The sequence below is a fragment of the Bos mutus genome, chromosome 13 (genome assembly GCF_027580195.1).
Source record: "Bos mutus isolate GX-2022 chromosome 13, NWIPB_WYAK_1.1, whole genome shotgun sequence".
Lineage (NCBI taxonomy): Eukaryota > Metazoa > Chordata > Mammalia > Artiodactyla > Bovidae > Bos > Bos mutus.
Window position 1 is genome coordinate 30,719,161 of NC_091629.1, and position 24,324 is coordinate 30,743,484.

General features: G+C 52.9%; 1 protein-coding gene and 1 pseudogene across 1 annotated transcript in view; one reads left to right on the forward strand and one right to left on the reverse strand.

Annotated features, from left to right (window-relative positions):
* ADARB2 (adenosine deaminase RNA specific B2 (inactive)) overlaps nucleotides 1–10,218 on the forward strand; it is a 65,048-nt gene extending 54,830 nt beyond the window's left edge. The window contains exons 6-9 of the mRNA XM_070382013.1: nucleotides 2,373–2,541; nucleotides 5,184–5,365; nucleotides 7,405–7,583; nucleotides 7,997–10,218. Coding sequence (XP_070238114.1) covers nucleotides 2,373–2,541; nucleotides 5,184–5,365; nucleotides 7,405–7,583; nucleotides 7,997–8,173 — 707 coding nt within the window. The 3' untranslated portion in view covers nucleotides 8,174–10,218. The remainder of the gene's footprint in view (nucleotides 1–2,372; nucleotides 2,542–5,183; nucleotides 5,366–7,404; nucleotides 7,584–7,996) is intronic.
* A 4,407-nt stretch (nucleotides 10,219–14,625) lies between these two features.
* Nucleotides 14,626–23,031, reverse strand: LOC138990412 (metallothionein-2A pseudogene; annotated as a pseudogene).
* Between the last annotated feature and the right edge of the window lie 1,293 nt (nucleotides 23,032–24,324).

Here is a 24,324-nt window from a genome sequence, read left to right on the forward strand (position 1 = left end):
TGCATTTTGGACTCTTTTGTTAACCATGATGGCTACTCCATTTCTTCTAAGGGATTCCTGCCCACAGTAGTAGATATAATGGTCATCTGAGTTAAATTCACCCATTCCAGTCCATTTTAGTTCACTGATTCCTAGAATGTCGACGTTCGCTCTTGCCATCTCCTGTTTGACCACTTCCAATTTGCCTTGATTCATGGACCTCACATTCCAGGTTCCTATGCAATATTGCTCTTTACAGCATCGGACCTTGGTTCTATCACCAGTCACATCCACAACTGGGTATTGTTTTTGCTTTGGCTCCATCCCTTCATTCTTTCTGGAGTTATTTCTCCACTGATCTCCAGTAACATATTGGGCACCTACCAACCCAGGGAGTTCGCCTTTCAGTATCCTATCATTTTGCCTTTTCATACTGTTCATGGGGTTCTCAAGGCAAGAATACTGAAGTGGTTTGCTATTCCCTTCTCCAGTGGACCACATTCTGTCAGACCTCTCCACCATGACCTGCCCGTCCTGGGTGGCCCCACACGGCATGGCTTAGCTTCATTGAGTTAGACAAGGCTGTGGTCCATGTGATCAGATTGGCTAGTTTTCTGTGATTATGGTTTCAGTGTGTCTGCCCTCTGATGCCCTCTCGCAACACCGTCTTACTAGGGTTTCTCTTACCTTGGACATGGGGTATCTCTTCATGGCTGCTCCAGCAAAGCACAGCCACTGCTGCCTTACCTTGGACGAGGGGTATCTCCTCATGGCCGCCCCTCCTGACCTTGAACATGGAGTAGCTCCTCTCGGCCCTCCTGTGCTGACGCAGCCGCAGCTCCTTGGGCGTGGGGTTGCTCCTCTTGGCTGCCTCCCCTGACCTCAGGGCATGGTGTTGCTCCTCTCAGCCGCCTCTGACCTCAGGCATACGGTAGCTCATCTCAGCTGCCCCTGACTTCCGGGCATGGGGTAGCTCCTCTCAGCCCTCCTGCGCCTGTGTAGCAGCAGCTCTTTGGGCATGGGGTAGCTCCTCTCAGCCACCGACCCTGACCTCAGGGAGTGGGGCAGCTCCTCTCGGCTGCTGCCCTGACTGCAGGCGTGAGTCCTAGTGCCATGTAAAATGGCAAAGAAGAGATTCAGGCTCTAGCCAGGGGAGAGCCAGGCATCCCCAGGCTCAGCCTCTCAGCTTGTTTCTCCCTTCCAGAGAAGACTCAGAGGCCAGTCCAAACTGGACCTCACATTGCCAAGGACCTGGTTGGTAGCACGGTCAGTCACAACCTGAAACCTCTTTGAGTAGTGCAATGACTTTCTTCCCCAGAGATGGCCTCTGGGTGCTATTAATATGTTGGAAAGGAACTTCAGTTCTTAGAAACCATGAGAACATATGCCAAGAATTATCTGAGGTCTGTAAGAGAAGGTGCCCATGTATACTCAAATGTCATCTATTGTTCAGTGAGGTATGCAAAAACGTAATGCATTTTCATGAATTCTAAAACTTATATAGAAACCTTGTAAAGAAGGCATCTACTGTCCATCCATGTCATGGTGTGTATATCAGTGCTGATATCACTATGATATTTCACATATAATTTGCATGCAAAGCAGTTAAGCATTTTTATAATACAATATAATGCAGACTAAGTGTACAGAAATTTTTTAAAAAGACAAAGTAGTAAAGTTAATCTGTCTTGTTCAAGCCAGTGCTTCATGTAACTGTGGTGTGTGTGAGTGTGGGGGCTCTGGAGAGGAAAGATGGGGAACAGTGACAAGGCAGTACCCCACCTGCTGGTGTCACTTCTGGGTGTAGAGACACCCCCCCCACCAGACCCTTGGGAGCAGCTCTGGGCTCCCAGGTCCCATCTCAGTCCCTCAACCTAGGAGAGAGGTAACCCCACTGTCCCCATTTTTAGAAGAAGTAACTATCACAGTGGTCTTAAGTAGTTTTTCCAAGGCTACACAGTTGGGAGACCATAGAGCCAGGACTCAGATTTAGACTGGGTTTGCAGCCCGCTGCCTGGAAACTAAGTGTGGTTTCTGAATGGCCACAAAGGTGAAAAGAACTTCTCAAGAGGTGAGAAGGAGCCCAGACGTCAACGCTGTACACGCGGCTCCTCCTCTAGCCTGCCTATGCTCAGTGTTCAGAGACCAGACAGCTGCAGAGCCTCTGATGGTCAGTGTCCAAACTGTGGTGCAACGCTGGCCGAGCTGGACCAGGGTGGAGTCATGTTCCAGCTCCTCCACATCTACATGAGCCCGTCCCGCCCAGAGGTGCTGCCCAGTACCCCCCCACCCATCATATGCGGCCCCCCACCCCCGTCTTACGTGGCTCTCATCCCCTAGTGAGGCCCCCTTCCCACCCACCCCCCAAATCTTACACGGCTCTCATCTCCTAGTGAGCAGCAGCAAGCACCTGGCCAGGAAGTTCCGGGGGCACCTGCGCACAAAGATCGAGTCTGGGGAGGGGACGGTGCCTGTGCGCGGCCCAGGCACGGTGCAGACCTGGGATGGCGTCCTGCTGGGCGAGCAGCTGGTCACCATGTCCTGCACAGACAAGATTGCCAGGTAACAGCAATTTCCTTTCCTCACGTGAGAGCCGCCCTGGTGTGGGGAGGGAGACGAGGGCTGTGGTCCCGGAGAGGGGCCTAGTCTGGTACTGAGGTGCACCCTGCAGTCCCGGACTCTGTCCACATCCCCCACCTCCATGGAGAGTCAGGCAGAACTGTCAGAGGGGCAGCCAAGGCTCAGAGAGGCAGACACTCAGGGACTTGGGGAGCCGGGCAGCAGGGACCCCAGGCCCTGGACCCTGACCCTGCACATGGAGGTGGCCCAGGTACACTCGGCGCCCCTGTGGCTTCCTGGGCTACACAACAGATAAAACCTGAGCTCCTGTAAACAGGGATCTAGAATCTTGAGGGAAATGACCAACAGGCTGCAGGAGAAACAGGGCTGCTTACTGCCCTGGAGGGACCGACCACCCTGGCCCAACCGCATAAACCAAAGCACTGATTTTTGCAGCAAAGAGAAGTGCCCGTAGCATCAGCTGGCTCCTCTGTCAGAAAAAAATGCGCCCTCCTTTGTGATGTTCTCACCCCTCATCAAGAGGGAAAAGCAGCTGTGTCTAGCATGAGGGAGTCCTCCTGCTACCCCAAGAGCGCTGGGCCTCTGACTGACCCCTAGAAAGTGAAGTGGACAGATGAGGCAGAAATGAAGATTCACCGCCTCTAGGACCTCAAACATCAGGGGACAGAGAGTGAAACTCGCTACGAGGCCAGCGTGGTGTGGGGCATCGACAGTTCTCACGGACATGGCCGGTCTTTCTGGCCTGGCTATGAGAAGCGATCCTCCGTCACAGGCGAACGCCAAAACGCCACCTCCTGAAAGGACGGGGAACGGGTTTTGGGGGTCTTTAGCTCTTGTCTCTCAGAGTCCAGAGGCTTATAAAAGTCTAAATCTTCTGGAACTAATGTTCCTTTAGATATGGTTTCTAATTTTAAGCACCTGAACTTGATTATCGATTGCAATGTGTCTTTAAATGAACAGATTAAAACTTTCTCCATAAAAATGAACTGCAAGTAGTTACAGCTGCTGTCCAGGGACTTCTGTGCTGAGATCTCGGGCCACGGGGGTCCCTCCCTCTGAGTGTGGGCAGGGCAGTCTGGGCTGGGGCCGCCCGGGTCCAGAGAGTGTATCCCTCATTAAAGAGGCCAGCTTCCCAGAATCGCCCCTCAGGTATCGTTGGTGTTTCAGTGACTGACAGACAGACACAAACGTATTTCTTTAGGATTATCTACACTGAAACCAGATCTAGAACTTTCTTCTCTGTCAACATTGCGGTGATATCACTGTTTGAACTAGAAGAAAGGCATTCTCCCATTCCCTCCAGAAAACTGAAAACTCTCCAGTTTGTATTCAGGGTGACTTTGGCTTTATCAACAGCATTGGCTGGACAAGTTAAACTCCTACAGCCAGCCCAGGAGAAAGCTGATCATCTCTGCTGCGAAGGTGATTAGGAGGAAGCCAGATACAGAATTTGTTTGTCTTTAGACAATCCCACAGCCAGAACCATTCAGATACAGCTTTGTTCCAAGCCAGTCCATGGACGGCCTCTGGAACGCTGACCTCATCGTTTAAGAAAGGGCTTTGTTATCCATGGGGATGTCCACTCTGCGGCATCTCATGCCTCCAGCAATGTCCTCTCCTTCATACCTTTCGGACACCACCTCTCTGGGAAAATCGCCCACCAAACCCCAAGGACAGCCCTCCACTCCTTTCAAGGAGACAGGATGTGACTCACAGAAATGACCACAATCATTTTTTTAAGTGAAGTTATGCAAATCTGATAGGCTAAAGTAAACGTTTCATAAAACCAATGACTGTTTAAATTGTGGGACTAAACTGTTTGTGTGTAAATATTACCTTTTATATTCCACTTGAGTTTTATGTGGGTGAGCACATTACTTTAATGACCCGCACTTATGGAGGAGGGGATGCGCCTCCATGCTCGCCAGCCAGATGGCTGCCTTTTCTTGCATGAGATTAAAAGATGTTTCTCATTCACCTCGATGCTTCTGAGGCAAATTAATATCGCCAGCTAAATTGCTTGTGTTTTTGGAATAAAATTTAAAGAGAACTTTTTAAGGCAATTGGTGTCACAGGTTCCCAGAGCAGACTGCTCTCCAGGTAGGCCTGCTGGTTTGAGCGTTCGGTAATTAATGGAAAGAATTCTGTGTTAATTGACTGCTTCGGGAAAGGGAAATATAATGACTCCTTATTAATCATGAAAGGAAATGTGCAGCGTGGAGGCCCCACAATAATCACTCTAACCGTAGAGAAATGTTAATTAATGAAAAGAACAATGATGTAAGAAATTAGCTGCGTGATGCTTGTGCGGCGGGTGGAGGCTGGATTTTAAGCAAATTATTTAGAATGGAAACCGCAGAATCCTGCCTTAAATAACACATACGCAGAACCTTGTTCCACCCAAATTTAGGGGAAAGTCTGACAAGGGCCCTGTCACCTTTGCTGGCAGAAGCCGACACGCACCCAGAGCAGCTTTCATTTCGGAGCCCCATGCTCTGCTCAGGGCCCCTGAAGTCAAAGCAGCCCAGAGCCCAGCGAACTCGTTGGGTCACCGGAGCAGGCCCCACCCACTGCCAGGTCCCCCTGGGCCGGGCACCCAGGGCCTGACCCCCATCTCCCCCCAGGTGGAACGTGCTGGGCCTGCAGGGCGCGCTGCTCTGCCACTTCATCGAGCCCGTGTACCTGCACAGCATCGTGGTGGGCAGCCTGCGCCACACAGGCCACCTCTTCCGCGTCATGAGCCACCGGACCCAGGACATCGGCCAGCTGCCTGCCTCCTACCGGCACAACCGGCCCCTGCTCAGCGGTAAGGAGGCCATCCCCAGACGCACACCCCTGTATCAAGCCCTGGGCCCCAGGGCAGGCTTTCCGGGTCGGGCCTACAGCTGCTTAAGACCCAGCGCCCGGTACCTGGGAGACCAGACGGGCAGATGAAGGCACTGGTGACAGTCCAGGGTGGACTCCCCGCATGCGCGGTGTTACTGTCAGGGCCATGTCTGCGGGGCCACAGAAGCACAGGCAATGAGCACGCGTGTCCAACGGCGGAGGGGACCCAGGGCCACCGGCCACCCCGACCTGATCCAGGAGCGAGTTCCTGAGAGTCCCCCCAGCACCCCCACCCTGGGAGGGGGCACAGCCCGGGATCCTGAGGACCAGGAGTCACATGGCTATGCCCTGGCAGCCGCCTAGCTCTGGGGTCTGTGGGGGTGACCCTCCATCCCGAAGAGCCTGTCCTGACCGGCGGCCCCGGGAAGGTAGAAGAGGGGCGTTTCTGTGCTCCCTGTGCTCCTCCCCTGCAGTGGGGCTGGGCAGACACATGTAGACCCACAGAGGCCAGCCGGTCCAGGGCTTGGGCTTGGACGAGATCCTCAGAAAGAGGAGACAGAGACGGTGGAGGGCTGTGGTGAGAGTCAGCCTAGGAGCGCCTGGGACCCTGAAATTGTTCACTTAGGAGCCGAGGGGCACTGGTGGTACCCGCAGGGTGGCAGTGAAAACAGAAGGCACTAAGCTGTGAGGGCACCCACAGGCCAGGCCAGCTCCCCAGAGGAGGCACCTCCCACCCCTGGTCCCCCCACCCCTACAGTGGTCCCTGGCCAAGGATAGCATCTCGGACCCCAGAGCTCAGAGAGGGCAGGAGAGCATCGGGGCTGGGACTGCCTGGTGCTCAGAGACCCAGGCTTCTTACACACGAGACTCTGTTCCTAAGACCTGCAACCCTCTGCCAGAATTAGGGAGCCCCCTCAGATGCCAGGGCCAGAGAGGGGCCTCGGCAAACTGCAGGGAGGTCATGGGACAGGGGTCGCAGGAGCCATCTAGGACCATGGCCCAGCTTTCCTCGCTGTGACCCTGGGCAGACCTGTGGTGGACGGGGTCCCCTCACACGCTTCCCCACCATGAACGGTGCCTGCAAGTCTGACCCAAAGCTGTGCCCAGGGGTCCCCAGGCCGGAGCCCAGGCAGGTGATGGCCACCAACAGCCTGGGGGTGGCTTTCCTGGGGGGTTGGTGCCCACAGGAGCTGGGTCTGCAGTGCAGTGACTTCCGGCACCAGGCGCTGCTGCCCTGGGAACTAAGTGGTCCCGTCCACTGTCCAGCCATCCAGCCATCCACTCGGGAGTAGCAGGCTGCAGAGGAGCAGCATGCGGACAGGAGGGGTGCCCCGTGGCTGGATCCAGGTGTCGGGAGGGCCAAGGGGGTGGGGGTGAGGAGGAGCTGGGCTGAACACCCTGTAGCGTCAGGACCATGAATACGAGGCCAAGCGCGTCCTCTGCCCACTCCTGTGTGACCTCAGCAGGACCCGGGGACTGGCCATGTTGGCTGCACACAGAGTGGAAGGGCATGGAGGGCACGTGGCCGAGAGCCCAGGGTCAGCGCCCTTCCTCGAGGCCACCGTCCTCTGTGGTTTAGAATCTACAGTAGCCCCTGGGCTTAGAAGGAACCGGTTTAATGCTCTGCTGTCCTGAAATGTAAACACAGGCCAGTTTCCAGTCCACACTGGGCCCTCTGCTCACCTCGCCATGCCAGTGGCCCTGCATCCTCAGGCCTCGCTTCTTTTCACTCCATCTTGTGTCCGTGACCCTGGCATCCACCCCGTGGGAAGCTGGCACGCAGCAGGTGCCCCATGAACACGTGTTCTCAGGCGGCCTTCCCGTGACTCCATCCATTCCCCAGTCCACAGGACAAACATCCAGAGAGGGGACACATGGGCTGTGTCCTCACTGGACAGCCTTACCTCCAACGCCCTGAGTGCGCCCAAGCCCAGTGACAGCGGCCGCCCACCCCTCCCTCAGCCCCGGTCCCCACTGGGCGGGCAGCGCTCACACCCGGCACCTGGCCTCTCTTGGCAGGAGTGAGTCAGGCGGAAGCGCGACAGCCTGGGAAGGCACCCCACTTCAGCGTGAACTGGGTGGTGGGCACAGCAGACGTGGAGGTCATCGATGCCACCACTGGGAGGCGGAGCTGTGGCCGCTCCTCTCGGCTCTGCAAGCACAGGCTCTCGGCGCGCTGGGCGCGGCTCTATGGCAAGGTGAGAGCTGCTCCCTCAGGGTCTGAGGGCAGGGGGTGGCGGGGGGCACAGGTGGGGCCAGGTGACCGCAAACATGCCAACTGGTCCTCCAGGGACCCTGGACATGGCCCCTCCAAGCACGTCCCCCACCCGCAGCAGGCTCTCCCTGTGGCCCCAGAAACAGATGGAAAGGGGCTCAGTGGTGAACAGCTGTGGCCGGCCCAGCCCATGAAAAGTCTACGGGGACTTCAGAGTCAATGTGGTTCCGGTTCAGACAGAAGGAGACAGATGCTCTAAGGTTAGGTGCCCTCAGTTACATGGCAGTGAGTATCAGGGCTGCGGACTGGCCAGCGAGCAGTTGGAGCCCCCACCACGGCCCCCACTGGCCAGGCCACTCCCGGCGGGCTCATGGCCCCTCTCGCTCTGTTCCACAGCTGAGCACACGGATCCCACGGCATGGGGACACGCCATCCATGTACTGTGAGGCCAAGCTGGGGGCACGCACCTACCAGGCCGTCAAACAGCAGCTGTGCAGAGCGTTCCAGAAGGCCGGCCTAGGCACGTGGGTGAGGAAGCCACCCGAGCAAGACCAGTTCCTGCTAGCGCTGTGAGGCTGGCGGGGCACGCTGCGTGCGGCGGGCGCCCCCACGGTGCTGACCCGCACCAAGCGTTCGCTTTCCTCTGGTTTCCAGAAACACGCGTGTCCAAGCTCGGGTGAGCAACTTGCCTTGGGTTAGGGGCGTGGTGCTTCTCTGACGGCCACTCCCAGGAGGCCAGGACCGAGGTTGCCCACCACACCCCGCTTCCAGCACAGATGGCCCTGTCTCCCTCCCCCGTGTGTCCAAGGGAGCTTCCATTCGGGCCGGAGGTGCCAAGTGCTGCCTTGAAAAGTGCCGAGGTGCAGCTGGTGAGGAGCAGCCAGGCCCACCCAGCGCCCCAACCCCGCCACGCACCTCCTGACCGAGGGGCTCCCACAAGCACAGTGTGTGGGACTTCAGGGTAAGCCACGAGTGAAGAGAAAAGCCATGGGCTCCTCCCCAAAGAAGCCAGAAAGCACGAGCTGTCGCGTTCATCGGTTTCAGTTTTTATTCCACTTCCTTTCAAAAGGACTTGAGGTGCATGATATTAAGCAGCCCCAAAACAGGACCAGAGAGTGAACCATCCTCACAGAGCAAAGGGTCAGTTCCCAAAGCACCAGGGCCACGATCAAGGGCCTGAGGAACCCACCTGCGGACATCCGGTGACGAGGGCCCCACACCATCGCTCCCATGGCTGCATCCCTGGTGGATGATGACTCAACAGCACAGACAAGGTCTGAGCCACTCGGGGTCGTCTCGTCCCAGACTGAGTCCTGCCCTTGTGCCTGAGCTTTATTAGAAGCAAGCCCAGAGCACACGGAACCTGCCGGATCTTGGTCCCCGATCTTGGCTCTCTGATCTCCGTCCTGAACGACAAACCCTTCACTCAAGCAGCTGCAGCAGCGCAGCAGGCAGGGTTCTGCCACTTCTGGGTCCCCTGCCCCGTGCACCTGGGGGGCCCGGGATTGAGGGGGCAGGAACCTGAGCCCGCTCCATGCAGTGGGGAGACACCCAGGACACCCTCAGCCCATCGTACGCCTCTCACCACTGAGGACTCATGTCTGGCTCCATCATGCTGGTCAACCAGCCCCTCGTTCCTCCAGTTAAAAGATCTGGCGTTCATGGTGCAAAATAGAAACAGCAAAGCTCCACAGCAGCCCGGGCTCCTCACTTAACCTGACAAATGCAGGCACAGCGTTGCATTCACAGATCCCACAACAACGGGGCAAAAGCGAGACAAAGCGAGCTGCCGGTATTCATCACAAGTCTGGAAGGAGACGCTTCTCCTAGGATTTAATATAAAGTCAAACTCAGCACTCTAGTTCTTTGACAAGAGAAGACTGGCTCGGCAGTGAACAACTTTTCCGAGATAAAGTTTCAAGAGAGATGAAAACGTTCTTGCAAACAGATGACTCATAGGGATCTTTCCTAAGAACTGAGGAAAGACAGTAAAATCTTAATTCTTACACAGCCAGGGTCAAGGCCAGTTGATGTAAGTCTCTGATCCTCCGACATCTCACCAAACGAAGCTCAGCCAGAGGCCTTGGGCCGGTTGTGACTCTGACTCTGGAGCCTGAGTTGGAGCCCTGCTCTCGAGGCTGGAGGCACAGCCTGGTCCTGGCTCTGAGCAGAACCCCAGCTCGCAGCACCCTGAGCTGATCCTCAGGGACACCGTCCACACTTCATACGAAGGAGCTCCCGGCACAGGGAGCAAATGCCAGGGAAGATGCGGGGTGGGGGGGCGACCCACAAATGAGGCAGGGGCACTGCCCAAAGTACCTGCTTAGGGGCTCAGAAGGCGCCCACTCACCCATCTTGAGCCTCCCCCAGGGCCTGGGTCAGGGCTGCATGTTCACATTCATCTGAGGCACTGGGTTTCCACAAAGTACCCCAACTGATTATGTAAACATCTGCTCCTGGAGGAGGCTGGCACCTGACACCCAGTGCCCGTAAGCACCAGTCTGGGGCCAGTCTGTCGTGTCAGAACGGTGCTTCTAGGCAGGAGAGGTGGACAAGGAGTCTGCAGGGCCCGCCTGCAGCAAGACAAGGGTCCAAGGGCAGCAGAAAGCCAGGGCTCAGGGCCTGGCACTTTGCCATGAGTAAGCAGGAAACGAGGAAGGGCCCCGGGGTTCCTGGCACAGGAGGGCAAGCGGGGGCAGGAGCTGGGACGACTGAAAGCTCGAGGAGGAGGTCTGGGGTGGTGGGAGGGCCCAGCTCAGGTCATCCCAGAGCCCAGAGGTGCCTCTCCCTCCTCTCCAGCCCCAGGAGCCTGGCCCTGCTTAGGCGGGGAAAAAAACCTGGGGAATATGAGTCAAGCAGAGCCAGACACCTCCTGGACCCCTCCTGTAGCCTCTGTGAGAAGAAAACTTGAGTTCCCCTGAAAGCAGGACAGAGCCAACGAAAGGGCCCACCGTCCACCGCCCGCAGAACCTGCTGGAGCACCATCTATGCCTCCGCACTCACACTTGCCCTGCTGGGTCACATCCACCCGCGCCATGGCGTCCACCTCCCTCCCCAGCGCACACGGCTCCCTGCGGGAAGGCCTGGGGCTCCGTGTGCAGAGCGTCTTGGCGGGACCCACCTGCAGAACCGGGAGGGGGCAGCGGGTCGCACATGTGACAGCGAGTTGCTCAATTCGAGATTTGTGTTTTGTTTTTACCAAGCAAAGGATGTGCAGGTCTATAACTGCTGTTGCCTTTTGCTCCTCTCTGAGCCTGTTCATGGCTGGAGGCTACGGTGTCTTAACGTCCACTGTTCCTCAGAACCGTTGACGAGCTTTTCAAGCAGGCGCAGCTCATATTTTCCCACATGATTCCTTTTTCAAGTATTCTGTTCTTACCGGTAAAGTTAAATGCATTTTTTCTTTCTTTTTTTTCAGTATAATGTTTATCATGTCTGGAGAGCCATAAATAGTAAATACAAGGTATATCAATGCCCAGAAGAGAATAGTTAGAGTATTTTGATGAAATCCTATTTTTTAGATTAAAAATTTCAAGATGTGTCTATAGTATCTTGTTTAAAGAAATTAAAAAGACATTTGAATCTTAGACATTTTTAATTTAGAGAAACTTCTATACCCATTTTTTAAGAAGCCATTCCAATGAATTCGTCTAATTGGCCCCAAAATACAACAAATAGCACTTTCTGATGAGACCAAAGGGAAGTCAGGAAAGCCTGTTTATGGACCACCCCTCAGCGGCCAGGTGAGCCTGAGCTCCTCCCCATCGTCCCACATACTCCCTGGCCCTGCATGGAGTCCCTGCAGGGGGTGGGCGGTGGGGAGGAAGCTCTGACTCGGGAGGGCCCCTGGGGGCCCCTGCCCACCCCTGCCCGGTCCTGACTCACCCCCAGCTGATGCACGGTGGGTTCTGAGAATGCGGGATGCTCCAGCTCCTGCTAAGATCCTCCCACAAACTGAATCAGATCAAATGAAGAGTGCAGGTGGTGGGTGGGGGAGGCAGAAACAAGAGGCAGAGGCAGCCGCTGCCTTCAGCTGCCTCTTCTTTCTCACGCTTTCTCCCTCCTCGACCTCCTCACTTTCCTTTGCCTGACCCCCCATCCTGGTACCACTGAGCATCAGGTCTCAGGGGCGTGTCTGCCCTGAGCCCCACTTCGTTGACTGTTTCAGGTCTTTGCTCAGGACTAGGCGGCCCCTGGCGTGTTCCCGTGATTTCGTGTTCAGGCTCTTCAGACCCCTGGAGCCTGTTCACCAAAAGGGACACTGACACCACAGCTCTGAAATGTAGATCGTATCACTGCTGCAGGGATGTGCGGGCAGCACCGGCCCTGGAGAAAGAAACACCTGGTTCCCAACTCCTGCGAGAAAGGAAGCCGGGGGAGAAATACCCTCCAAACGACCTGGACTCGAGGGCCTCGTGTCACACAGGCACTAGGTTTCTACCACTCCGCAGTACACACATCAGTAAAAAAGGAAAAACACTTTCCCAGCAGTGCCCAGTTAATTTTCAGCATTTTTTAAGCAAAATGAACTTAATAAATAGTAATTCTTAAATCAAAGTATGTACATGAAAAGCATGACTGAATGGCAATATTGTTAACGATCGATGTACATTTGTAATATTTGTAAAAAAAAAAATCCGAAACCTTAAAATATGAATTTACATATGTTAATTTGCCTCTGAGTTCTGTAAATTGCACTTCAGTGAAATCTGATAAGTGAATGTTTCTGTTAAGTGAATAAAAACATTAAGCACAATTGTGCTTTCCTTGGGTGTTGGGCGTTTCTCATCAAGCAGAGTTCTAGGGGCTCAGAGTCCACAGTTCTGCCCCCACGAAGAATCAGCAGGGTCAGCTTCTGAACTTTCATCTTCTTACAGGAGTGCATCTGAGATCAGGCCTCAGGCAAAGGGGTCTGAGCCCCCCAGTCTGGAGGGAAACGAGCCCAAGGTGAAAAGGACAACAGATGCCCCCTGGTGGCCAGAGGCCAGGGATAGGGACTCTGCTGGACAGGGACTTGGGGGACAGGGACTCTGGGGGGACAGGGACTTGGGGGACAGGGACTCGAGGGACAGGGACTCGAGGGACAGGGACTCAGGGGACAGGGGCTCCGGGGACAGGGACTCCGGGGACAGGGACTCCAGGGAGACAGGGATTTGGGGAGCAGGGACTCGGGGGACTGGGACTCCGGGGACAGGGACTCCAGACACAGGGACTCAGGGGACAGGAACTCTGGGGACATGGACTCCGGGGGCAGGGACTCCGAGAGGACAGGGACTCCGGGGACGAGGACTCCAGGGACAGGGACTCGGGGGAGGGGACTCCGGGGGGGACAGGGACTCGGGGGACAGGGACTCGGGGGACAGGGACTCCTGGGACCGACACTCCAGATGAGGTGAATGGGCTGAATGCAGGCAGCGTGTGACCACCCTGCTGTCACAGGTGGGGCCACAAGAGTGTCCGCACAGGCAGATGACTCAGGCTGTCCCCCAGGCCTCACAGACGAAGTCCACCGAGAGTCGCCCTCCCCCCAGGGTGACTCCAGCTGGAGCTGGAGTTGGGGGGGGACCACACCCGCCCACAGGAGACGAACAGCACCTGGCAGCCAGCAGGTCAGCTCAGGGTCCTTCCTCCCGGGAAAGTGGCCCGGGGAGAGTTAGCCTGAGGTCTGGACAGGGGGCCACCCAGACTCCATGTGGGGGCTCCTCAGACCCGACATCACCCAAGTTTAAGGGACAGGACAGTGACCACGTGACCGGCAAGTCGCCCCACGGGGAGCAGGGCACCCGGGCTGGTCGCTCAGCAGCACTGTGAACCCTCAGGGAGACAGGTCCTGGACACAAGGGGAGGAGGAGCGTCCACAATTCCTTTGCACACTCGGAGAACCCCTCTCACCAAGCGGCAGCTGCTTCCGGTCCCCATGGGCTCCTACCTGCAAGGAGTGGGGACTGTGTGAGGCTAGGACAGCCCCCCCAGAGGCCGAGGACGCAGGGGCAGACCAAGGCTGACCTCTGGCCTTGAATGCCCTGGGCTGGGGCTGAGCCAGACACACCGTCAGGGACGTCAGCCCCCCTTGGCCACTCTCCCCCCAGACCCAGCCTCCAGGCCTCAGGCTCTGCTTCTGCCACGGTTGGGGTCCCTGCATAGAGAAGCGGGTTCAGAAAGCCAGTAGCCAGAAGGATAAGTGTCCACCACACTTGCAGTTCCCTGTGGGTGAGTCAGGCCACGTCTAATCACGGGAGAAGGGAACCTTCCTCCCTGCATGTGGGATTTCTTCTCCATCCTGACCCGGCAGGGCAGTGTCACAGGCGGTGACCACCTCGGCCAGGACCGCACCTGGAGCGTCTGCAAGAGGCCAGTGGGGGGGGGCTCTCCGCCCTGAGCTCTGTTCCGCGAGGGGTCAGTGTCCAGAGTGACTTCTGACTCTCACCCCCAGCCTGGGGAGCCCACGTTGGGGGAAGAGGGGGGACTAAAATCCATCGTCCCCTCCCCAGGCTGAGGCACATGGACGAGCGAGCCCGGGACAGGTGACACTCGCTGCCTGGCTGAGCCAAGGGGCCCGTCCAGGCAGGCAGCCTTCGTGCCCTCAGGGAAGCAGCTCTTGTGGAGGCCTGCGGCCACAGACAGGAGGAGAGGCCTGGCTGGGAATGCAGAACTGCAGCTCAGCCCCGAAGGCAGCAGCCTCGCCCACCTTGCCTGTGGCTGTGACTGTGATGGCCAGTCTCTGCCTCCCTCCTGCGGACATCCCACCTGAGAGCCCGCTCTGCTCTGCGAGGCCGCGCCTCAGGTGCCCGGTGCAAGGAGCGAGTGAGGCTGCTGAGCTTCTCCACTAAACCCCAGAACTGAGGCCCCTCAGCGAGGGCTGCTTCAAGTTTTCAAGAAAAACCTGTTCTCCACACCGAGAGCTCACGGGGACTAGGGGTGCTCTGTGGACCACCCACCCTGTCCAGCAGGGACTCAGCTGCCACCCGAACTGGGGTGCCCTGAGGACCCATGAATCTCTTTGCACTGACCTCAGCTTATCCAGCACCTGGTTGGTTGGTTTCCTCAGTGGGTGGAGGCTGTTTGCACGGTGACTTGGGGCTTCCCTGGTGGCTCAGCTGGTGAAAAATCTGCCTGCCATGCAGGGGAATCCAGTTTGATCCCTGGGTCGGGAAGGTGCGCTGGAGAAGGGATAGGCTACCCACGCCAGTATTCTTGGGCTTCCCCTGTGGCTCAGCTGGGAAAGAATCCGCCTGCAATGTGGGAGTCCTGGGTTCGATCCCTGGGTTGGGAAGATCCTCTGGAGGAGGGAAAGGCTACCCACGACAGTATGGTCCATGGGGTCGCAGAGTCGGACATAACTGGGCAACTTTCACTTTGGCATCAGGGAAGACCGCACTCACCCACAGCTCTGAGCAAGGCGGCTCCTGCCTTTGAACCCCAATCCCTCATCTTTTAACAACAGAATCATACCTGCAGCAAAGGGTTGTGACAAGGATTCATTAAGTATGTTAAGGGGAATGTGTTTGTTTTTGGTAATAAATAGTCATAATGATGAGTTACTACTCGAGTCTGGAGGTTTTCCGCCCTCCTTGCCATCACAGGACTCCAACCGTTCACTAACAGGAAGAGTCAAAGTGATCACTCTCCAGGTTCTTCAATAAATAGTATTTATTGAGACTTGCTATGAACAACCCATCGTCCTCTATCCTTAGAGATAATAAAACACATGTGCTCTCTAGTCCCAAAGAGCTCATAGACTAGTTGGTGGCAATGAACACAAAGCAATTTAAAAAGAAATTAAATGGTGTTCACAACACAGGCAAGACATAATTAGCAGTGGACAGCACTGCTTTCCAATGAAACAAGGAGGCCACAAACCAAGTGACCAGGCAAGTCTGGTGCCAGGGGTGGGGGTGCTGGAATAATCATAGGGAGGCAAGGGCACCTTGTGGGGGCGTGAAGACAGGACAAGACCACCCTGGGCAGGGTCATCCGCAGGAAGAGTCCAGAGGTGAGAAAAGGGAAATGCAAGCTGCCCTGCCTCGAGGAGAGACATCAGAAGCCCTAATTTATAAATGCTCGTAGGGACTATCTCAAGAGGTAGCCACTGGGAAGTGTGCAGAGATTCAGAGATAAGTCAAGGTCACTGCAGAGGGACTAGACCCAACACATTCACTGCCCTTCTTGCCTGTTGCTGGACCCTCTCCCGGAAGGGGGCTCCTCTGCCCCTGGACACCCCACAGCTCAGAGAAGACACCCACCATCCTGTCCCCTGGGGGTGACACATGTGGACGTGGTCAGAGCAGGTGCCCAGTGGGCAGGTGTGGGGACAAGGCAGCTGGAAGCACGGCCACAGCCTGGGAGCCCCAGGGGCCAGATGGGCAGAGACCTGATGCCAGGGTCAGCTTGTCAGCAGCATCAGCACCAACCCCAGAGCTGGACTGTCTCAGCCAGAACCCCCCTTCCCTCTCTGGTCCACGCTGAAACACTGGGAAGAGACCACCTACCCGTAAACTGTGGCCGTGAGGCTCAGTGAGCAGCTAATACACAAGCACCCAAGGCAGTGCCCGGGCAGACAGGGTGCCACGGGCCCCCACTTCTGCCCCACAGACGGGACGCTCACTGTTGACATCTGGGCCCCTGCCGAGGAAGATTTCCCTGAGGCCTTCATGCCATGAACCTAGTCCACACGAGAGGCAGCTTCTGAGCTGAGCCAGCCTTCCATATCAAGCCAGCTCAGGGGCCAGATGCACATGAAGACACCTGCAGATGACTCCAGAGCTGTGACTGCACTGCTCCCAGCGTGCGATCCTCTCAGACATCGTGGAGGAGAAAACAGTCACCTCTGACACACCCTTTCTGAACTCGACCACAGAATCCATGAGCACGATGACTGCTCTGTACACACGTGCACACGTACTATCTGACTCTCCTCTCGCCGGCGTGGTTTCTGATGAAACGTCCCATGCTCCTCTCATCCCTCTGTCCTAGCTGTGGTATATTCGCGGTACGTTCTAGATTTTGTTTTCGCTGTTCTGCAGTTTGAATGTGACGTGCCCAAGTGTTGATTTTCTGGCCTTTCTGCACTTGAAGGCACCCCCCAGCATCTCTGATTTGTGGTCTGCTTTATGTCATTACTTTTAGGAAATTCTCAGCTATTATTATTTCAAATCTCCTTGCTCCGTCCTCTCCTCCAGTTCCCAAATGTGGACATCACACCTTTCTGTAACTGTCCCTGGATGTTCTATTCTGACTTTTTTGTTTTTTCCTCTTTGGATTCCTGTTTGGGACGATTCTATTGACCCATGTTTAGACACTCAGTCCAGTCTACTGAACGGTCCTCAGAGGCGTTCTTCATGTCTGCCCCAGGGTTTTGGTCTTTCTTATGGTTTCCACATCACTCCCATCAGCTCTCGCACACTGTCCACCATTCCCACTAAAGCCCTTAGCGTGTTAACCAGAGTAGTTTTGAAACCCTGGCTCCGTAACCTCCAGCACCTCTGCCCCATCCATACCTATTTTACACTTCATATATGATCAGTGTATTTCACACGTTCAATTAGACCCCAATAAAACTGTGTCTAAAAAAAGGAAAATCAGGTTCCTATTTACAATAGAGAGAACTAGTTACAGAACATACACAAATAATTGTATCACTGAAAAAGCAGAAAAAGTTCACCAGCAGGACATTTTTATATTATTTGTTGAGAATCAATTCAGAGGTAGAAGACATTAGTAATACATATGCATTGTAGAAAATGATTTTATTTTAGCAAATATATGAGAACTTACCCACTTAGCCAAATAAATGCTGCTTTCCCCGAAACAAGACTGTGAGAATAAAAAGTCTTATTCTGGCACGTGGCCCCCACTCAACACAATTTTTGGACTGTCTCCTGGATTTGAAATTGCCTTCAGTCCCCACTTATGAGGAACATAAGAAAACTACTTTTATTGTTTTATGATCACACCTGGTAAATGAAATCCTTATTACATTTCCCACTTTAAAGCCAGGATTTAAAACTGGTTGAAAACTCTGAATTTCTCATCATATTAGTAGTAATTGATTTAAAGATCTAATAAAAGGCATTGAGAATTCAAAATAGCATCTATGGCTCATGTCAAGATGTGCCAACTACAAAAAAAATAAATAAATAAATAAAGCCAGGATTTATAAACTATATCTGACCAACAACCCAATTTTGCCAGTATAAACTTCTGCCTTTTGACAACTGCCTTCATGACTATTTTTTTTTAAAGCCAACCACTGTTATTATCATTCTTGTATTTTATAGGACAAAAAAGAAAGAAAGAAAGGGATGTAACAAACATGTCAGGTTGCATTTTTTAAAACCTGCACGTTTGTACATGTTGTTCTTTTTACACTGGACAGCAGGCCCTCCCCGCCTTCAGGCGCAGCGGGTGCACGTGTCTGAGGCCCTTCTGCAGCTGCAGCCCTGGCACACATGGCACGGCCCATGCGGCCACAGGCGCAGCAGCTCTTCCTGCAGGAGGTGCCTTGCAATCTCTGCATTTGCAAGAGCCGGCACATGTGCAGGACCCACCTGCGGTGCAGGAGCGGTTGGGATCCACGGCGAACTGAAGCAGGGCTGGGGTCCAGAGACGACTGCACAAAGGATGGCGAGGATGGCAACGGGGCGTGTGCTCAGTGACTGCTTTTCTCAAGAACATGATCTTGGAACAAAATTGGCTTTGCGTTTCCTCCCATGGAACATACAATGACGGAAAATGAGACAATTCAGACAATTTACACGTTTGTAAGTGGAAGAACTAGTATCTGAAGTGAAAAAACAGGGTTTGCAATAAGCATGAAACTGATGTGGGGAAAAATATTACTACAAATTCCCTCATCTTACCAGCATTCACTTGATCCAACACTTTCTCTTTAGAACTGTTTCTATTATCTTGGTTGTATTATGTTAGACACATTAAAGGAACATCTGTAGGAGCACTCAGGTTATACAGTGTGAGAACTGGAACACGCACCCGTGTGCCCAGCGTCCAGATCAGGACCTGCCCCCGTGTGCCCACCCTCCAGATCAGGGCCGGCGTCCATGTGCCCACCATCCAGGTCAGGGCCAGCACCCGTGTGCCCACCATCCAGGTCAGGGCCGGTGCCCGTGTGCCCACTGTCCAGATCAGGATCGGCACCCATGTGCCCACTGTCAAGATCAGGACCAGCACCTGTGTGCCCAGGATCCAGATGAGGAATGGCATGGTGCCAGTCTCAGCTCCTCCTGATCTCACCATTTCCTTCACTCCAGCCCTATTTCTGGCCTACAGAGGACCATTCGGAATGTTGGGTTTCATCCCACAAAATACGAGGCTATGATCACATGCAAGGCTGGATGGCTCATGCCTCACGAGGTTTCATACGGTCCAACAGTTGCACACAGCTGCATGTGAGTCATCCAGTTTCTGTTATGTCACATTTTGCTGTGTAGATGTACCAAGATTTGCTTTCCAGTCCCTGGTGGTGTGTGCCGGTTGTTCCATGTTTGGTGCTATGACCTTGAACATGTGCTCTTTGCAAGCCCAGGGACTAGAGCTCGCCAGGCTCCCCTGTCCTTCACTATCTCCTGGAGTTTGCTCAAATTCATGTCCATTGAGTTAGTGACGCTATCTAACCATTTCATTCTCTGCTGCCCCTTCTCCTTTTGCCTCCAATCTTTCCCAGCATCATTCAAATGAGTTGACTCTTTGCATCAGGTGGCCCAAGTATTGGAGCTTCAGCATCAGTCCTTCCAATGAATATTCAGGGTTGATTTCCTTTAGGATTGACTGGTTTCATCTCCTTGCAGGCCAAGGGACTCTCAAGAGTCTTCTCCAGCACCACAGTTCAAAAGCATCAATTCTTTGGCACTCAGACTTCTTTATGGTCCAACTCTCACATCCATACATGACTACTGGAAAAACCATAGCTTTGAGTATTTAGACCTTTGTCAGCAAGGTGATATCTCTGCTTTTTAATACTCTGTCTAGGTTTGTCAGTTTTCCTTCCAAGGAACAAGCATCTTTTAATTTCATGGCTGCAGTCACCATCTGCAGTGATTCTGGAGCCCAAGAAAATAAAATTTGTCATTACTTCTACTTTTCCCCTTCTATCTGCCATGAAGTGATGAGACTGGATGCCAAGATCTTAGCTTTTTGAACGCTGAGTTCTAAGCCAGCTTTTTCACTCTCCTCTTTTACCCTCATCAAGAGGCTCTTTAGTTCTTCACTTTCTACCATTAGGGTGGTGTTATCTGCATATCTGAGGTTGTTATTTCTCCCAGCAATCTTGATTCCAGCTTGTGTTTCATCCAGCCTGGCATTTCACATGTACTCTGCATAGAAGTTAAATAAGCAGAGTGAAAATATACAGCCTTGTCATACTCCTTTCCCAATTTTGAACCAGTCTGTTGCTCCATGTGCAGTTCTAACTGTTGCTTCTTGACCTGCATACAGGTTTCGCAGGAGACAGGTAAAATGGTCTGGTATTATCATCTCTTTAAGAATTTTTCAGTTTTTCTTTTAATGTTCTGTCTTTCACATATAATGCTGGAATTGATTCTCCTTCTGTTGTGAGATGTGGGTGTGTTAGTTAGTCATATCTGACTCTTCGTGACCCCCATGAACTATAGCCCCCCAGGCTCCTCTGTCCATGGGATCCTCCAGGCAAGAACACCTGAGTGGGTATCCACTCCCAACCCCAGAGATCAAACCTGCATCTCCTGCATTGCAGGAGTCTGAGCCACCAGGGAAACCCTTGGTGTGTGAGACAGGGATCCAGTTTTACTATCTTCCTCCACATGAATAACCAGTAGTACTAGAACCATTCATTTCCCCCCGCTGATCTATGACTATATGAGCTGAAATGGTTCAGGTTTTCATTTATGCATGAATTGACTTTGATATCTTTGTTATATTGGTCAATTTCCCACTCTGTGCAAACCCCTCACTCTGCATACTACAGCCCTGCCAGACTTGAGGTAAATTTTTTCTTCTCTTTTCTTGCCTCCTCTTTTCTCTTCTTGGGCATCTTGTTAACCCTGGCCTTTGCTCTTTCTAATAAAACTTAGGAACCACACTGTCCAATGCCTCAAAAAAAACCTGGGTGATTTGGATTGGAACTGCACTGTATCTACTTGCCAATATGGGGAGAACTGACACTTTTATAATATGGACTCTTCCTATTAATAAACCTGATGGTCTGTCATTTTATGTCTTTTCTAATATCTATGTTAAAGTTTTAAAATATTTAAAATATGGTTGATTTTAACCCTCTTTTTGTCACATGTTCAAAAAAGCAAAAACTTCTCAGATAACGTGATGTATTTCAAAGGTTCTGAAATTCCAAAAACTATAAAAAGAAATACAATAAAACCTCACTTCTACCCTACTCTCATTTACCGTATTTCCCAGTCCCTCACAGTAACCGTGTCTAACCATTTCTTTTTTCTTTCCAAGGTGCTTTTCTTTGTGGTTAGCATTGAAATTTCTCTATAAATATTTAATAACTTAAGGCCTTATTCTTTCAAACCCCAGCAGAACAAAAACAGATATTTAAAACCCAATCTCCAATCAGACGTAACTTGGTGCAGATGTGTGCCAGTGTACTGGTCCATTTGAAACCATGCCTTTGTGACTTTTTCTTCTTACAGAACATCCTTGTAAAGGTCCCTTTACATTTTCAGTCCTGGGTGTTCACTGGAGGGACTGACGTTGAAGCTGAAACTCCAATACTTTGGCCACCTGATGTGGAGAGCTGACTCATTTGAAAAGACCCTGATGCTGGGAAAGATTGAGGGCAGGAGGAGAAGGGGACGACAGAGGATGAGATGGTTGGATGGCATCACCGACACAATGGACATGGGTTTGGGTGGACTCCGGGAGTTGGTGATGGACAGGGAGGCCTGGTGTGCTGTGGTTCAAGGGGTCACAAAGAGTTGGACACAACTGAGCGACTGAACTGAACTGAAAGGTCCCTTAGGGGAGGGGTGCTGGTAAAAACTGCTTCTGTTTATCCACAGACCATCACTTCACACTCATTCCTGAAGGAGGTCTTGCTGAGCACAGAATCGTAGTTATTTTCTCTTCACTTAGAAGCACCTGGCATATTTTCACATAGCTGAACTACTGGAGAGAAATGGACTTTCTCAGTTCCAGTTCCAAGATTTCCCAGGCAGCACTATAATAGCCATGTCTGGGCTGGTGGAGCATGCAACAGCTCACCCAGCATGCAGGTGGGAGGATGGGGTTGTGGGCCGGTGGTGACAAGGGGCCCGGCAGCACGGGGTAGATGAACTTGGCCCAGGTAACAACTACAGTCTCCAAATCATAGCTAAAATTTCCCAGCATTTCCCTATCATTGGGAGGGGGGAGAAGGGGGTCCTTCTCACACACGGTAGCACCCTTTGGGTACCACGGACATCTGTGTGCTAGCCTGACGGGACCTGCGAACTGCCCTCATCATGGGATAAGCCCTGCTGCCTCAGCTAGACACTCACCACGAATCCCATGGAACCAGACTCCCATGCACTCGTCTGGAGGTGCCTAGCGCACATGGAGTAAGCCACCCTTCTCAAGCCTGACCAAGCTGCCTCCATCATGGACGCCCTCCACACCCGGTCACGCTTCTCGAGTGGCCGAAACCTTGCTCTTGTCCCTCTCACTTCATGACACTCTCTTCAGCCTTGACGGGAGGCTCTGATTTGAAGGTCCTCTCCCTGGAGACCCTGTCCAGCCCAAAAAGCACACAGTCTGCAAGGCACCAAAGGGTGCTCAGTCTACCTGCATGTTGGCCCTAAGCTGCTTAATGTTCTTAGAAATCTGGTTTTAAACTCAGGGCACTTTTGTGACTTCATTTTCAGTCTCTTCATACAAGAGGGACTGCACAACATGTGCTGATGTAAAGCAGAGGCACTCTCAACGTAGGGAATGATTTCCTTGACTCCCAATTTATTCAGTGAAAACAGAAAACCTGTGCACAGTGAGGGAGACACGTCTTGGTGGCATTTTGATGAAATCAAAGCAATACAAGCCTTGCCTTCTCAATTCTTTGTACTAACACGAACTTTAAACGCAACTGAAGGTATAATTATGAAATCTAGGTAATACTCACATTTTCGAAGAGTAGGATAAGGGAGAAATTATGGAGAAGCTCTGCGCTCTGGGGATTGAATGTGTGCCTGCGGCCCACAGGACTGGGGTGGCAAGTCCTCCTGGTCTGGGGCGGGGCTGGAGGACACCCCGGGGAAGGCCCTGCCACCTGCTGGGTTCCCAGGAGCCACCTGCCACGGCTCCCATGGCAGATGCAGCTCCATCCACGTGGCTGAGAACAGGACAGTGAGCAGGGCTACGGCCAGTCCCAGCATGAATTCAACACAGAAAACAGGCCCTCTCTCTGTAACAGGTCACTTTCTGTAACTGCAATTGTTTTCAACTTTCAAACAAGCTTAACTATAGTAAGGACAGGACAAGTGTCTTATTAAACTGAGGAATTTTGACAAAGGACTGTAGTTCGTCAAGTTATTAACTCCCTTCAGAAATTTTGGGGTGGCGATGCAGGAATGGAGAAGTGTAACGTGGTTTATTTAATTATAGTATAACAGAAAATAAAACACAATTGAGCTTTGAAGTCTAAAAGTAAAGTTTTTCAAATGGGCAATACTATAATTAACTTGTTCACTTTCTACATGATTGTGATGTTCAGTAGCCATTAACAATGCTTTACCCAAAGCAAAAACATGAAAAAAAGCCAAATAATTTTTTTTAAACTCCTAATAACAACACTTTCACAACAACAGTTACAGAACATGGGTTTTTAATGAATCTCATACTGCAATGAAGACACTGAACATTTATGAACAATTACATCAACACAGTAAAAACACCTTCTTCTACACAACACTTAAAATGCACACTTTCCCCCCAAAAAACCTTATTTTTCACAGATTCAAGCAACAGATGATTTACATAGGATTCTTCAGTTCCAGAATAGGTACAGAATTTTCACTCTGCAGAAACTGATGTGCAGTGGCTGAGAAAGGGTGTCGTTTGTCCAACAACACACCTCTCAAGAAATTCTCTTGACACACGGTCTCCAGTAAACACACATTTCCTCCTCCTGTGACAGGAAATTCTGGACTCGTCAGCACATGGACAAAACCACTCCCACTTCCAAACACTGCTTCAGATGAGATCAAGGCAGTGGGCCACATGATTTCACTGCAGCCGCACGCACACACATCCCGCGCACACTCATGTGCACAAACAGGTGTGCACATACAGCACCCCCAGCTCCTTTGTGACGCGTGAAGACGCCCTGTGACCACAGTGGCGGGTCCCACTCCTGAGAAGGGCCAAGCCCTGGGGAGGGAGGGGGCGGGGGGAGAGAGATGGGGCTGCGTGTGGAGCCTCATCCACACGGCCACACGGCTGGCACACACGCTGAGTTCACTCGCTTCCCATTGTTTCAGCAGGCAGAGATCTGGGTAAGTCTGGCACAATGATGTGCAGACATTTTCCAATGTTCCTAGCAGTGACTCTAGTAAGACACTCAGCTGTGAGACTAAAGCAGGAGAGAGGCCGGTATGTGCAGGGGCAGGGGGGCAGCTCCAAGTAAGACCCAGGGTGGGGGCCATCCTCACACCGCAGTCAGGGAATACCGGACTCCAACATCAGCTCCTGAGCCGCCACTGCTGTAAAGCTGCCCTGAAACTCCTGCCGTCTCACCCTCG